We start from the raw sequence: 17,100 nt of genomic DNA, 5'->3' as shown, positions 1-17,100 counted from the left end.
AAGGAAGTCCTGCCATTTGTGACAACATGGATGAACGTGAAAGGCATTATACTAAATAGAATAAGCCAAATACTGAAAGACATATACTGCGTGACCACATAAATGACCTGAGTTCATTTTGTTCCATAGCATTCATTTACCCTTCCATAATTACCATTCTTATTCTTAGAATACCATTCCAGATTTGCTTATCTGGTTTTTTTATTCTAATATGAATAGCAACAATGAACAACCCATTAGAAACTAAACTGTATATGTTCACTATGGCCACAATGCCCCGGACAGCTGGAAATGAGGGGGGCTCATGCCATGCACTTTGTATGCCCTATGCCACCCAAACATCACTACACCGCTGTGAGGCTGGTATCATTGGTCCCATTTCGGAGAAAAGAAAACAAAGACCGAAATTCATTAACCATTCGTCCATTTCAGTAATCAAAGTTTCATCTATCTATGTTCTAGATGCACCTAGCCAATGAGAAACACACCCACACCTCCAGCTGTAAATTTTATGCTTTCGAACTACAACTGTCTGATCCTCATTTGCACACAGAATTGAGGTTTCAGGAGGAGATAAGTTTTGGGTGGGTTCCAGAAAGATGGGATTGGAGGGGTAGAGGCCAAATGAGAACATTCTGAAAAAGGAAAATGAGGAGGAGAAAAAGGAGAAAAAGGGCAAGGGGGTAGTCAGTCATAGGGGATAAAATAATCCGATTTTTAGTGGGTGGAGAGTAAATAGAGAATCAGAAATGCAGGATTCAAATGTCAGAACAACAGTTCAGCATTTTTGCATGATCTCTATGACATATGCTATTCCTATATGAAACAAATTTCTTTTTAAATTTTTGTCATTCTATCTGGAACTCCAGCCCTTCTTAGGACAAGCAGGAGTGAACATGAAAAAAGTTGCTTTATTGTACAGATGTCTTAGAATTTTCTCTAATATGTGAAGAAAAATACAACTCAATGCTACTGCTAGAAAATAAGTGTTAGAGGGTGGCACGAGGGTTGCACAAGCAGGGTGGACACAGAATACACAGTTCCAGGATACAGCAGAACAGGCTGTGTTGGACAGACAAATAACAGAAAGGAGGTAGACCTTCTTAAATAGAACTGTGTTTCTTAAAAGTGGGAGCGGCATTTCTTAAAGTTTAATTTTCTAAACAGAGAGTAATACTTCAGATTTTCCATTGGATGGCTAGAAGATATGAAGAGATGACAAGCTAGGAGGCCAGTTGGAAAGCTCTTGCAGTGACTTCAAGAATTAGCTCATTGGGGTCAGGCATGGTGGCTCACGCCTGTAATCCCAGCACTTTGGGAGGCTGAGGCAGGCAGATCACGAGGTCAGGAGATCGAGACCATCCTGGCTAACATGGTGAAACCCCGTCTCTACTAAAAATACACAAAAAAATTAGCCGGTCGTGGTGGCGGGTGCCTATATTCCCAGCTACTCTGGAGGCTGCAGGGAGAATGGTGTGAACCTGGGAGGTGGAGCTTGCAGTGAGCCGAGATCGCGCCACTGCACTCCAGCCTGGGAGACAGCGCGAGACTCCACCTCAAAAAAAAAAAAAAAAAAAAAAAAAAGACTTAGCTCATTAAGGCCTACTGTAAGGCAGATGTGATGGGAACAGAGGCTCTGACATAATGAGATGCCCTAAAGAAAGAAAACATAAGACCAAAGCCAGAATTCAGGAGCAGACTGGTTATTCACAGTAGAACCAAATAAAGAGTTAAGATGGTTTTCCGATTCCTCCTTGAACTAGTGAATCAACTGTGTCTCTGGCAGCCTTTTCTAATATTCAATTATACCCAGAGGCTGTCAACAATCCATGAAAAAGAGGCACACAGAATACTTACTTTCAGAAAACTAAGTCGTATTTTTATTAGCTGTTTTCCACGATAAAATAAACCTTACGTGTCACTTGCCCTTTATCAGGGATAAACACTGTGCATTCATTGAGTATCAGAAGGAGGCCTCTGCTGTAAAGTTATCCAATTAAGGCCAGGAAGAGAGTTTAAAAGCAATCAAGGCTTTGAATAAAGCTCAGTGTAAATTGACCTTGTTCTTTTCTTCAGGCAGAAGCATCTTTGTGACTTCCAGACTGTGACATGTTTACTAAGAATGCGAGATCATATACCCTCAGTGGCTAGATGTCACCACTTTGCAGAATTAAAATCCTCAGGAGCTCGTTGAATAAGTTCATGATGTGATGTGTGCAACAAGACAGACACCATGGTTTACTGACCTTGCTTATTGACCAGCCGTGACTTCTTGCAGTAATAAGTAAACTCCTGTTCACAGTGCTCCGCACGGTTAATAGTGGCCTGAAGTTGCTCCATGCTGGCCACATACTCGAAAAACCCAGCATATGGGTTCTCTGGATTAGTATTTCTGACTCTTGTTAAGTCAGAGCCGTTGTGCTGTATGATGGTCCATGTAGTTTCTTGTATGCAGAAATGGGGGGAGAAAGAGAGGAGACCATCACTAGTCTGCAAAAGTTAAAATAAATAAAGAAAATCAAAATCACCTTTTATCTGAGTCAAATTTTTCTAATCATCAAACTTCTCTGAGAGGTAGAATCAACACAAATGGATCCTCAGAATTGTTAAGTTATAGTAAGTGATTATTTTTCCTGAAATATATACTATTGCCATGCATTTACAGTGATTTTATTTAACATTTTCATATAATTTAGCCACACAATATTTATGATGAAAAATATCAGGAAATCTGGTTATGTTTTGTGATGTATTTTATTTCACTGAATCTGATATTCCATCTTTTTAAAGATGCATCATTATTTTATTTCACTGCAAGAAAGGAAAAAATGTTGCCTATTATAACTACAAAACATTATTCATCAACACATCCAAAATCCAGTGATATCACAATATGAAAAACAGTGCGTATCAGAATTCATGAAATAGTTTATATTACATAATGTAAGCAGCCACTTTTCTACTCTTAACTACTATTCATGGTATCAGCAAAAATAAAGTCAAAACTTTGTATCCCTCTATATACCTCTTTAATCAACATTTAACTATGAGTGTGCATCTTTTTAAAATTAAATTTAAAGTATTCATTTTGATATCATGTGATCTGCACAGTTAGACAGTACAATAGGAAGTTACTCTTTTGAATTGGATGCATCTGACACAGCATTTCAACTAACACGAAAGTAAAATATCTTTGAGTATATACTAGAGTTATCACTATTGGTTCCTGAATGTCTGTAAACATTTCCATCATGCTGATTACCAAAATTTCTTAGATGAAACAAAAATCCCACAATATTTGTAATAGACAATAGGTATATGATATCTGCCCTTCAACTTTACCAGTAATAGACTTTATACTATATTTTCTGTGATATATGCAGACACAAGAACAGATAAATCAAAAAGCCTCTGATTTAGTAGGCAAAAAACAGAGTGAAAGTTGTCAAAACTCCACTACATATATGCTGTTAAGTCACATAACTCTTCTGTAATACAGAGGAATATCCCAAATTGGAGAAAAACAGTAATAGTAGGCAAAACGTTCCCCTCTCCTTTTAGCTAAGATATTCACATGGATCAACAATCCAAATAAGGAGGTATACTTTGAAAATTTCATTCCCATTCCTTTCCCAGTTATCAGAGTTTGGACTAGAGAGGCTGGCTAAAGGAGGCTGGACTAACTTCACAGACCTATTGCCTTCCACGTGTGGATTATTATTTTTCTGCGAAACAATAGCTGTTATTTTTGCATTTCCCCCTTGCATTTCAGTCCACCCTTCAACAGTAGAATGCTCTCAAACAGAACTTAATCTACCAGCCAATAAAATTACGGGTGGCCAGCAGTACAATGTCGAAGTCGTCAAGAGATCTGAGTTGCAGATCTGGCAAGTATCTTGTGCCCTTAGACAAGTCAGGTAATACCTGAGCCTCCATTTCCAAATTTGGAAATTAAATTGGCAGAACAAAGTCTGAAATTCTGTAATTTCAGCCAACTCGACCTTGGCTATTGGAAGTTTAAGGCTATTATTAACTAGACAAATCTGACAGCCTAGCCTCTGTTGGACTCTGTTTCTTTTGTTCAAAAAAGCTATTCACCTTTTCTTGTGGTAAATCAATGGCATGCAAGAAGAAGCTAGCTACCAAGAGAGGCGGACAATATACCTGCTTGAAGCTTTTGTCTCTTTGCCTTCTAGATCACACTGAGTGAGACTTCCCTGTAGTTTAGCATCCACTGGGTCACAGTTAACACCTGATTCTAAAGGTTTTTAAAGGTGTTGCAAGAGATTCAAGGCCACCATGCCTGGCAACCATCAAAGAGTAGCTCATATCAATGTTTCCTTTTGAAATTCTAAAATATTTCAATGTTATGATAGTCCCTGTAAGTGATTTTATTCTCTAATAAAAAGCACTACAAGGTACGATGTTAAATGGATGCCACACTTATCAGGCCATCCAGATTTCCAGGGCAGAAGAGACACAAAGAAATTGTCACAATAGATTTTGAGCAACAGAGATAGGGGCCTTAAAAGCCAGGTTCCAAACCTCATGTGCTTCATTAATCTGGAAATCTCTGAAAAGTCTCAAATTAGAGCCTCTTTACTGTTCTTTCAGACATGGTTGAGTGATCTGAAGTTTCTACGAACACCTGTTTAGAAGTAAGAGTGGTAAAAGACACAGACTTCATCACAATTTGTAATTTAATACTTTGTGGTTGACTTTATTGGTCTTTCCTACCAGTCTGCAAGCTCTATGAATAGCAGTAATTTCTGATCTGGTAACAATCGTATCTCCAGCACATAGCACAAGGCTTGATACAAAATGCAGAAGACATTTGTTGGAGAAATGAGGGAATAAACAAATGAATGAATAAAAACAATGCATTGTCTAGATTAGAGCACAACCTCCTAGGTTATCCAATTCAGACGCTGCAGTGGCTCTGACATTTTCGTTGCCTTTGAGTTGTTATATAATTCTATAAATTGTAGATAACTAATAGAATTGCTAAATAATGTTAAGTCTGGAACTGTGAAGGGCCCTGAGATTTTACCCTACTTGCAAGTTAAGGAGTTATCTTGCCAACACACAGATTATATCTATCTGTTTATTGATTTGTCTACTACCTACCTACCTGTCTAATCTATACTAACAGACACAGAGGACCTCTGAATCAGAGACCATTCGCTCACAGAGAATCTCATCCGCATCAATCCCTCACACCTCAATTTTTCACCTGCAGATGCAGTGAGTGCTAGATAGAGCTGTGCCTGCTGGAGTTGTACCACAAGAGGAGGATCACAAAATTATGAGGCTTGGGCTTACAGAGCGTACCTAGCACACTCTCTCCTCCTCCCCTCCATAGAGTGATACAGAGACTTTGGCTCTGGAATGTCACAAATTTTCTTTAGAGGAGAGAAGGTACAAGCCCTTAGGTTTTTATTACTCTCAGAAAATAAGCAAATGCATCTAGGGGAGATAAGCCTTTAAATCTCTTCAGAGCTATTCACTATCTCTAACTTCCAAGACACATTTAATCATCCTTTAACGTAGGTTGCCAGACACTTTTTTTTTGTCTTTGCCTAGAAATAAAAGCACTGTTTCCTTACAACAAATATTCTTGTCTGTAGACAAGCAACTTCTACCTGGTTGAGGTTCTAGTGACTTCCCTCCCCCACCATGGATGAATCCAGTGTTGCCTCCATATGCACATTTCTTTCCGTGTTCCTAACATGTAGATACGTCTTTTCTTTGGATTCTCCTTTGAACAGGTTGTAATATCTTTCCAATTTCTTCATTAATAATGCATTTTAAACATCTTTAAAATTTTTTAACTTTTATTTTCATATCTGCATGATGATCATGATTTTACTTTATTACAAATTATCTTTTACTAAATACAAAAAGAGTGGTAGGGTAAGGAGACAGGGAAATGAATAAGAGATGGCTGAAACAGGCAGAAAGTCTACATTGAATGGTAGTTTGGGTCTACTCATGTCTTTTCCTGAAGAGATTTCACAATTTGTAAATAAAGCAACTGAGTAATTAAGAACTTGATTTACCTTAGGCTGGCTGCTATTTTTTAGTGTGATAACAGTGCAAAGAGAAAACATGCTGTTTAAGCAATACAGTTGCAAAGCTTGTGTTACTTCATGCTTAATAGCTGAAGGTGATAGATGCGATAAAGACTAAGAGCAGGTAGGAAGTGCTGTGTTAAGGAAAGCCGGAGACAGGAGGGGAGACAGCTAGCCTTCTGGAGCAAAACCTGATGTAAATAGGACTGCATTTGAATAATGGACAGTTATTTATTAACCCTCATAGCTGTTAAGAAGGCCTTTATTATTGAAATCTCTAAAGTAAAAATAATTATGCTATTATAAGTCTAATGCTCTCCAGCTTTCTCCTGAAATGGTCTCAGGAGCTCCTATCTCAGAAGCACACGGGGTACTTGTTAATAATGCAGAGACCCAGGCCTTGTATTCTAAACTTACTGAGTCAGGGAAACTAAACCCGAGGGTCTCGGTAATGGGGCCATGCGAAGGGGTGAGTTTAACCCACAGAGTTTTCACTTTTAGAAAAACTTGAAAGTCTCTGTTCCAGCACTCATCAATTTCTTCCCTCTGGAACAATCATCCTTACAGTGCAATGTTTGATAATGAGAAACTTCTTGAACGTGAAACAATTTCATTATAGAAAAAGCAATGAAGGCTGGGTGTAGTGGCTTATGCCTGTAATCCCGACACTTTGGGAGGCCGAGGCAGGCAGATCACCTGAGGTCGGGAGTTCCAGACCAGCCTGACCAACATGGAGAAACCCCATCTCTACTAAAAATGCAAAATTAATTGGGCGTGGTGGTGCCTGCCTGTAATCCCAGCTACTTGGGAGACTTAGGCAGGAGAAATGCTTGAACCCGGGAGGCGGAGGTTTAGGTGAGCTGAGATCGTGCCATTGCACTCCAGCCTAGGCAACAAGAGTGAAACTTGGTCTCAAAAAAGAAAGAAAGAAAAGAAAAGAAAAAGAAACAGCCACTGGGATTCACCTTATTCTAACTAATTATTTTAAAATTATGTTTGGAAAACTGTTTACAAAGAAATTTCAGCTTTTAACAATGTTTAAGAAATTATCCATTCAAAATAGAGCATTTTTTTTGTATATTTTAGCTTATAATGCTTAGAGGTATTTTAATACATGTGGAATCATTTGACACTCGTTCTAGACTAATAACTAGATTTTTTAATAAGACACATATTTGCAAGTGGGTGATTCAGCATTTTGTCTTATTTTCACCATACCTGATCTATATAATTAGAAGATACGTTCTTGGCTGCAAGCAATGCAATATTGATAGAAGGTAACCCTTCCTAGTGGAAAAACTTTCAGGCTGTGAGAAAAGAGACCAGTGCTTGATCTGTTCCTACCAATATTTTCACCCTGCTACACTTAACCTCCCTGAGCCTTGGTTTCCTTATTTGCAAAACCAGATCAATAAAGAGAGTTTCAAGCTATACCTCCTACACTTAACCTCCCCCATTCTTGGCTTCCTCATTTGCAAAACCAGATCAATAAGCAAAGTTTCAAGTAGTAACATGTATTTCTCACTGGGTTACAATACTCTGGGGTTGTCACTTTTGCTTGAATATGTTCCTACATTCTAGAGCTACTGGAGACATTTAGCTGTCTCTGGGTATCTGTATTTCTGAATATCTTGCTATCCATGTGGCTTTAAAAATTTTCTGAATATCCTCTTTTTCATCAATACTTTTACATAATCTTGCTGAATGAAGCACCTTTAATCTCTGCATACTTCCAGTGACTCCAGTCATTTTTTTTTTTTCATTTGGGATCTATGACCCATCTGACCTCATTTCAAAATCTAAGCTCCTAAAACATGGAATTTGTTCTCTCTTTCTCTCTCTCTGCACACACACATACATACTCTTCGGGTCTCTTGGAATTGTTTAGTCTTAACTACAATTTTTCTCCCCAAATAATTTGTTTATCAAAGACACATTTTCTATAATAAGGTACATTAATTTGCTATCTAATATAAAAAAGGAAATGTTGATTTAATTTAAATAATGTATTCAATACAATAAAATTGATAATTTATCATTTAGATAATAAAAAATACATATGGCCTATAAATTGCGAAATTATTACCCATAATAAAGATATGTAGTCAATATTCATTACACACGGATTCTAATTATTTGTGAATTTGCCTATTTGCTAAAATTCATTTGTAACCCCAACGCTTTCACAGTCATTTGTGAACATACACAGAGCCGCAACAATTGGGCCTGCCTGACATTCACATACCCCGTTAGAGCTGAACAAGGAAACACTGTTTTCTTGTTTCAGCTCTCGTACAATAAACAAATGTCTCATTTGTAGTCTATTAAGTGCCATATTTTTGGATTTTTGTGCTACTGGTTGGTGATTTTGCTGTTTAAAATGCCCCCCTACTCCCAGAAATGTTGTCGAGTTCCCAAGCACAGAAGGCTGCATGCACTGAGCCTTACAAAGAAAACACGTGTGAGATAAGCTTTGCTCAAGCTTGAGCTACAGTGCTCTTGGCCATGAGCTCAATGTTAATGAATCAACAGTATGTATTAAATAAGGTGTCTTTAACCTGAAACACACATAAAACAAGATTATGTATTGATTGGTGGATGAGACCATTGTGACCAGAGGCTTGCAGGAAACTAATCTTACTGTGCTTCCTGCTAGGAATAATTTGTTCAGTGTTTTCTAATCCAGTGTTTCTGGTTACTTTACAGAACATAACTACTGCAAACAATGAGAATGGATAGGGTGTGGGTGGGTGTGTGTGTGTGTGTGTGTGCGCGCGCGCTTCTTAAAGCTTCAAAGCTAGAGATATTTATCAACCTATCACTGTCTAATTTCAGAATGAAACTTTCTATAACATGTGTATGTGTATAGCTCCGGATGCATTTATGGGAACATAGAATTTACAGGTTTGCAGTGGTGGATTGTTACATAAATCTCACTCACAATCCAACCTATCCAAGCTGAAAACAAAATAATAAAGCATTTTGGCACTGGAATTCATATCCTACACTTGTAAAGTCTTCTCTTTTTTTCTCTGTAAAGTCCTCTCACATTTGTTATGTTTAATTCTCACGTACCAGAGTTGCCAGTGCATACTAAAGTTTGAGAACCATGATGTCTAAAACAGTGATTCCCAAACCTAAGGACACATAAGAATCATTTGGGAAGATCCATGATATGTTTTCCATTGACCCACCTCAGTGGTTGCTCTGGATCAGAACCACCTGCAGTGCTGTCTGGGCATTCGTACTGTCCAGGCAGGAGAGCTGCATTGAGAAGACACATATGCAGGAACCACCATTTGTTTTGGGTTGTTTTCGTGTATGGGGCAATGCCCTCAATGGTTGTGAGATAAATGGAAGCCACCAAGTGTGTTAAACAAAAAACCTTTGAAGATACATTCTATAGCAATTTCTGCCAAAATATGTGTTGGCACAGAGTTTGCCACCACCTGCAGTTTTTAGAACTACACATTCATTACTATAAAGAAGCGGTTGCTCCCAAATTCAAATGTCTCCTCAGAATCTTGTTTGAAAGTGGAAAAACAGACATCTCAAACTCAAAAAAAAAAAAAAAAAAAAAAAAAGATGTGTAAAACAGAGCTTATGATCTTTCCCTTAAACCTTGTCCAATCGCATCTTAAATAACGACAGTTCAAACACTCAACGGCCCAGGGCAAAAACTGTGTGGTTACTTTTGGCTTTTTGTTTTCTCACACATCATAGGTATGCAAAGAGAAAAATCTAACACCTTTCCTCCATCTACAGTGCTATTCTCTGGTACAATCAGTACTGGATTTTTGCATGACTTGAAACAGTCTCCTAACTCTTATAAAGTACGGTATGCATAGTCTCCTCACTCCTTTCCACTCCTGCCCCTGAAGAAGCATTCCCTAACCCAGGAGCAGTTGCAATCCAATTAAAGGAAGTTAGATTGCATCCCACCATTTCTTAAAACGCCTCAGTGTCTTCTCATCTCATTTCAGAGTAAAAAACCAAAGGTCTTACAACATTGCCATGAAGCCCATACTCTTCCCCTCCCCATCCTACTTGACTCTCTCCTCTCTTCCTACTCCCCACTTACTCACCATACTCCCGCTATCCTAGGTTTGTTGCTGTTTTCTGAACACACCTGGTAAGATCACCTGTCTCAGAACCTGGCAGTTTCTGTTTCCTCCGCCTGAAAGATACGTTCCCCAATTTTAAGTACCGAATCCCCCTTTGCAACACCCTCTGCCTCAATGTATAATGATATTGCCCTTTTCCTTTGGTTTTGCTCTATAAAATATTGACTTCTAACACAGCACTCGGCTACACTGATCTCAGTTCAAAGTAACTTTCAGCAAATGATAAGGTTCTACATCTACAATGATACACTCCATACTAGCCACGGGAGGCTATTAAGCAGTTAAAATGCAGCCAGAGAGACTGAGAAAGTAAACTTAAAAAAAGAAAAATAGAGATGGGGTCTTACTATGTTGCCCAGGCCGGTCTCGAACTCCTAGGCTCAAATGATGCCCCCGCCTTGGCTTCTCAAAGTGCTGGGATTACAGGTGTGAGCCACTGTATCCAGCTGTAATTTAATCCTATTTTAGTTAAATTTTTAAATTTAAGTTTAAATTTTTAAAATGCAGTAATTCTGTTTTGTAATTAATTGTAATTAAATGAGAATTTAAATAGGCACTGGCTAGTGGCTACCATGTTGGACAGCACAGTTCATCTAGAATCCATTTTGTGTGTGTGTGTATGTGTGTGTTTGATGAGGAAGAGATCAATACTCCTTTTACTGACATTTAAATACAATTTCCAGCAGCACTACTGGTTGAAAAGACCATCTTTCCTTCATTACATATCAGTGCCACCTTGGCCATAAATCAATTATCCATATATGAGTGAGTCTGTTTATAAATTCCCTATTTTGTTTTTATTGGCTTATTTATCTTTGCGACAGCTAAAGACAGCTTTACATAGCTATCTGTATAATGCCTATATCTATCTAGTAGAGTTGAATCCTTCAAATTTGTTCTTCAAGATTGACTTGGTTCTTCTTGCCTCTTCGTATTTACTCATGAATTTTAGAATATGCCTGTTGATTTTCACCAAAATAATTACACCAACCTATAAACACCCTGCTTGAGTTTTAATTTAGGTTTGCACTGAATCAATATCTAGTTTGGAAGAACTGATATTATACAATATTGAGTCTTCTAATCAATGAACTTTTTTTTTTTTTTTTTTTTTTTTTTTTTTTTTGAGATTGAGTCTCACTCTGTCACCAGGCTGGAGTGCAGTGGCACAATCCCATCTCAATGTAACCTCCACCTGCTGGGTTCAAGCAATTCTCCTGCCTCAACCTCCTGAGTAGCTGGGATCACAAGCACGTGCCACACCCAGCTAATTTTTGTATTTTTAGTAGAGACGAGATTTTGCCATGTTGGCCAGGATGGTCTCCACCTGCCTTGGCCTCCCAAAGTGCTGCGATTACAGGCATGATCAATGAACATTTTATATTCCTCCATTTATTTAGGATATTAGTTCATCTAAAGGGCATTTTATACTTATCTGTGTAGAAACTTTGTACATCTTTCATTAGATTTACTACCATGTGTTTGAGGCATTTTGTGCTATTGAAAATATGATCTCCTAAAAGTTTATTTTCTAATTGTTATTGTTGATATACAAAAATAAAATTAATTTTATTTATTATTCAATGGCAATCCTAATCTTAACAGCTCATCTGTAAATTGTTTAGAGTATTTTAATACATAACCTGATTATCTATGAATAATGAGAATCTTAGACTTTTTTTCCGCAATACTTATGTTTTTCATTTCTTTCTCTTCCTTTATTTCACTGTCTAGGACCTCCAATACAATGGTGACGAGAATGGTATTAAAGGCGGTAACAGGAAAAGCTTTCAAATTCCACTGTAAACTAATATATGCTATAAGGTTTTCTGGTCTTTATCAAAATAAGGAAACTTCCTTCTATTGGCAATTTGTTGAGTGTTTTAAATTATGGATGAATATTGCATTTAATCAAACACATTTCCCATGTTTATTAATTTCTATGTAAATTCATGTAAGTAAAGAATTCAAGAAGATGTAAGCTTTATGTTTACATACATTTAAAAAGTAAATATTCTTCAAAGTTTTACATATATCAATCTTCTCCCAGAAATAATCTATCCTTTTTGTTTGGGGACATAATTGGAAACATTTATTATTAGATGTTTTACACAGACGCCACATGCATTAAAAAAGATATTTAAAGTCATTACCATTTAACTATTTTTTTAAGATTTACGTTCAGTTTTTCTAAGGAACAATACACATTTTAATCAAGTTGCAAATTAGGTCAACATTCTGCTTATTTCATTTTAATTCTGCATATTTAAAACATGCATGCAAATTTAACTATAAAATAAAAGCTGATTAACTCACCAGTCATATTGCAATATAGAAGAAATGGTTCCAGGGGACCACTTCCATCTGAATCTATATAGTAAAACCCTGAAGTATTTCCTCTGTGCTTATAGGCTTCACATGACTGCTCATATATAGCTTTAAAAAAAAAACATCATTAATGGAATAGCATGAAATGAATCTCAACTTTTATTTTGGATATGAAATACTGCAAGTCTTGAAATTTAATATGTACATTACTGACCAGGAGAAAAGCAAAACTTACTTTAAAACAAAACTCATTCTTTTTTAAAATTAATATGGATGAAAGTGATTTGATAGAAAAAATGAGGTTGATTTTATGACTTTTTAAAATCACTAAATGAAAATGAAATCACTTGGTCAAAACCAAAATTTAGCCAGTTTGATATTCTGAAGAACAAGGAAAGAGAAGGTAGGTGTTTAAATGTTAGAGCCTTGTAAGTATAATCTCATAACTTATCTTGCGGCACACATTTTGGAATTTCTAATTCTAGTAGCACCTTGTAATAACCTAATGTCTGAAGCACAACAGTGTAACCTCCTTAAATAATCTGCTGTTAGCCAATAATTATATAATAGAAACATTTTAAATCATGTTATAACTGTACTCCGTTCCCACAGAAAATTAACTATAGATAAAATATTTTTTCACAAAACAAATGTGATTCACAAAACTCCTCATCAAGAATTTCTAGAGTAATTTACAAAAGAAACTCCCACCAATGCCATAACGAGAATTCAAGATAATTAAAATTCAAAGCAGAAGAAATACTTGTATGAACTATGCCCTCAAGTGGTTTCAACGTGTTTAGATCCATAATTGGATGTTTGGATGTTTTTAATTATATAATCCTAAATTTGCTATGTACAAAGTTTCATATCAACACTTGTGTATAATGCACACCTCTCATTGAACACTTGGCCAATTATACCAATAGCTTCTGTTAAGCATTTTATTCTGTGAAATGAGAAATAAACAATCCCCTGAATATTTGCCCCTGAATCTATTTTAGTTTTGAAAATTATGTTAATGAGTGTTTAGACAACGTGAAATACTATGGCTAATTTGTTCAATGTTACCAAAATTTCAAGTAATCATGTAAATTTACTTCCACACTTCTCCACAGTATGATGGTTTTATTTTGTTCCTATTATATATCATGCTGATAGAGATATAAGCATGGTTCATTTTCCAGTCACATTTGCATTTTGTGCACTGACGTGGGTATGTAAAAATGACTAGTTTATACATTGCGATGTACACACGCATATGTTCATAAAGTCCTTGAAAGAGTTTGGCAGAATATCCTAACTTTGTGGTGGGACTGGTTGTGGAAAAGGATTGGATAAGAATACTTGGAAGGACTTCTGAATTATGTGTATGGCTTCACTTTTTATAGCATGACTGTTGATTTATGTGCATGGCTTGACTTTTTATAACATGACTATTTACTGATTATTTCCTAGTAAGGCTTTGTAGCAAACTCCATCTCCTGCCCTCCGCTATAGCCAAGACTGTCATTCTGGCTCCATTTCTCAGAATAGTTATGGGCAAAAACCCTTCAACTCTATTAGAGCTGTCTTCTCAAGAACCTAATAAATTAAACTCAATTATTGGATCAAATTGTGGGTCACAGATGAAAGTAACTCTATTTATTATCTAATTTTTGTCTTCAGAGTTGTTTGGTTTATATTTAGATTCAGTCATTGATAACAATTAAAATGAATAGTCAATGAAAATACTGAATAGCTTTCTGTTTTGAGTTAGTTACTACATGGGGATAATGGAGGATATAAAGAATTAAAACATACTGTCCCTTCACTAGATGGATGTCCTGGGTCAAATAACTTGGCATGTGGGTACAGGTGAGGTGTTGGCTTCTGGGTACAGGTGAGGTGTGGCTTTATTACCAGCTAATATTCTTCATAAAAATCTTATGAGGCACCTCAATATACACAATTCATGCCCAGGAATGACTCCAGCAATAGTGGTAGAGCTGGGAGATTCTCTTGGTGATGTCCCACCCAGCACCAAATCAGGGCTTCTGAGGGTCCTCTGTGCAGGCCCCCAGAGCTGGGAGCCCAGGATTCCAATCTCAACTCTGGCAGGAGCACAGTGTAATAGACAAAGGGTGGTGAGACTGATGGCTTTGTACCTAACACCCATGTCTTAAATCAAGGATATAGGAGGTAGTATTAGTTCAGTTGCTCAGAAATGTCAGTAATAATCAGAAAAAAATGGCAGAAAAATGGGCATATAAAATATTAGATCGGTACCTGGCATTTAGAAAGTATTGAATAAAATTAACTATTTATCTACCACCATAATTTAATCATTATCTACCACCCTTTTCCTTATCACCCTCATTAAATAGGGTTGCAAGATAATATAAGGATTATCCGTGCAATAGACAGAAGGTTTGTGTCCTCTCAAAACGCGTATGTTGAAACTTAGTCCCCAGTATGGTGGTATTTGGAGGTGGGGCCTTAGTGAAGTGATTAGGCCATGAGAGTGAAGTCCCCATTAGTGGGATTTAGTGCTCTTGTAAAACATTTCCCAGAGAGATCCCTCAGCCCTTCCACCATGTGAGGACACCGTGAGAAGATGGAAGTCTATGAACCAGGAAGCACACCCTCACCTAATCTGCTGGCATCTTGATCTTGAACTTCTCAGCCTCCAGAACGGTGAGACATACATTTCTGCAGTTTGTAAATAACCTAGGCTATGGCATTATGTTACAGATCTCCAAATAGACCATGACATCTAGTCCCTATTGGATATCTGAATCTTCATGCCACAAACCACCCCACCCCAGTCCAGCCAGGGTTGTTTCTGAGAATCTCTTTAATTGCATGAATAATAAGAATTTGGTAACTGAGCATGTTTCCACTTGTACTGTGCCTTCTAGAAAGTTTAGTGTCAAAATGCTGGCCCAATTCAAGTAACAGAGCAAGATAACAAAATTCACCTTCTGCATTTTATTTGTTTTCGATCCTTGGCTACCTTTCATCTTCTATATGTATTTTCCCTTTGCCAGGGATCCTCCTCTTTTCTCACCTGTTTCATATGATGTACTTCTATAGGCTATCTTGACTACTTTATGAAATGAGATGTGGATTAACAACTGGATGCTGAGTTTGCACAGAACAGACATATATACACACAGCAATGAAAAGGGAAACGGGTCAAAGAAACCATCCCAGGGGCAAGAAAAAGCAGATGTGTTCCGCTTACAGTTATGGCAAGTAGCTCCTCTGTAACCAGTGTTGGTACAGTTACAATGAAAGGCGCTCCAGGACTGGGAACACTCCCCACCGTGTTCACAGTAGTTGGGTGAACACCTAAAAGAAGGTGCAGATACAATCACCAGTTTCCATTTTAAGATATCTTAAAGTATTGACCATTTACACATGGTCATGAGAAAGACGGATTTCAACTATAACATAATGACTAATGATGCTTCAGTCTGTTGTTAATCACTTTAATCACAAAACTAAACCTTAGATCAATACATTCATCAGATTTCAGCCAATTCTCAGGTAGTTGTGACTGCTTAATTTTCAACATGTCTCACTATATCAGAGCCCTTCATTTTCCCTAAGTGACACAACATGGATTCAATATGTTGGCAGAAATATCCATAGCATACATGAAATAACATTTTATCACACTGAATTGCTACATTGTTCGAACACTGAAAGGAGAAGGAATAAAGATAGAATAAAAGGTGAAAGGAAGACAGAGGAATATCTTTCTTCACTTGAGGTATACTTCTAGGAATGTAGGAGAATACACAGTATAGACTCACAAATTTCAAGCAGTGTGTCGGGGTGCTCTAAGGTGCAAAACAGAACTCCTAGGGACTCCCAGGACAATTTAAGTCTTCAAGAGAAATATCTGTCATACTCACCACTTATTAAACACTTGAGGTAATTTAGTTTCGACATTAGATCATTATATATTCCCTTTAATCACATCCTATCCTTGAGGAGCAGGGTTTTAGTAATTGATTATTTATTTATTTATTTATTTGGACGGAGTCTCGCTCTGTCACCCAGGCTGGAGCACAGGGGCGCGATCTCAGCTCACTGCAAGCTCCGCCTCCCGGGTTCACGCCATTCTCCTGCCTCAGCCTCCCAAGTAGCTGGGACTACAGGCGCCCACCGCCATGCCCGGCTAATTTTTTTGTATTTCTATTAGAGACGGGGTTTCACCGTGTTAGCCAGGATGGTCTTGATCTCCTGACCTCGTGATCCGCCCACCCTGGACTCCCAAAGTGCTGGGATTACAGGCGTGAGCCACCGCGCCCGGCCGTAACTGATTTTTTGAAAAGCAAGTACCACGTGAAATCAACATTGAACAAAAATATGAGGCTAGTGGAGTCCCATGTGTTTTTTTTGTTGTTGTTGTTTTGGTTTTTTTTGAGACAGAGTCTCACTGTTGCCCAGGCTGGAGTGCAGCGGCACCATCTCCTCTCACTGCAAGTTCTGCCTCCTGGGTTCCAGCAGGGGTTCTGCCTCTCCTGCCTTAGCCTGTGGAGTAACTGGGATTACAGGCTTTCGCCTCCATGCCCGGCACTGGAATC

The 17,100-nt window shown here is 37.7% G+C and overlaps 1 protein-coding gene across 10 annotated transcripts in view; it reads right to left on the bottom strand.

The window, feature by feature from the left end:
• Positions 1–17,100, bottom strand: part of CNTNAP4 (contactin associated protein family member 4) — a 280,850-nt gene that overhangs the window by 66,565 nt on the left and 197,185 nt on the right. For all 10 annotated transcript variants that reach the window (XM_023226820.2, XM_023226827.2, XM_023226823.2 and 7 more), the window contains 3 exons: positions 15,750–15,856; positions 12,512–12,631; positions 2,247–2,444 (listed from right to left, as the gene is read on the bottom strand). In XM_023226820.2, the coding sequence (XP_023082588.1) occupies positions 2,247–2,444; positions 12,512–12,631; positions 15,750–15,856 (425 nt within the window). The remainder of the gene's footprint in view (positions 1–2,246; positions 2,445–12,511; positions 12,632–15,749; positions 15,857–17,100) is intronic.

This window comes from Piliocolobus tephrosceles, chromosome 17 (genome assembly GCF_002776525.5).
Source record: "Piliocolobus tephrosceles isolate RC106 chromosome 17, ASM277652v3, whole genome shotgun sequence".
NCBI lineage: Eukaryota > Metazoa > Chordata > Mammalia > Primates > Cercopithecidae > Piliocolobus > Piliocolobus tephrosceles.
The sequence above is the reverse complement of the archived record's forward strand: the minus strand, read 5'-3'. Positions and strand labels throughout refer to the sequence as shown.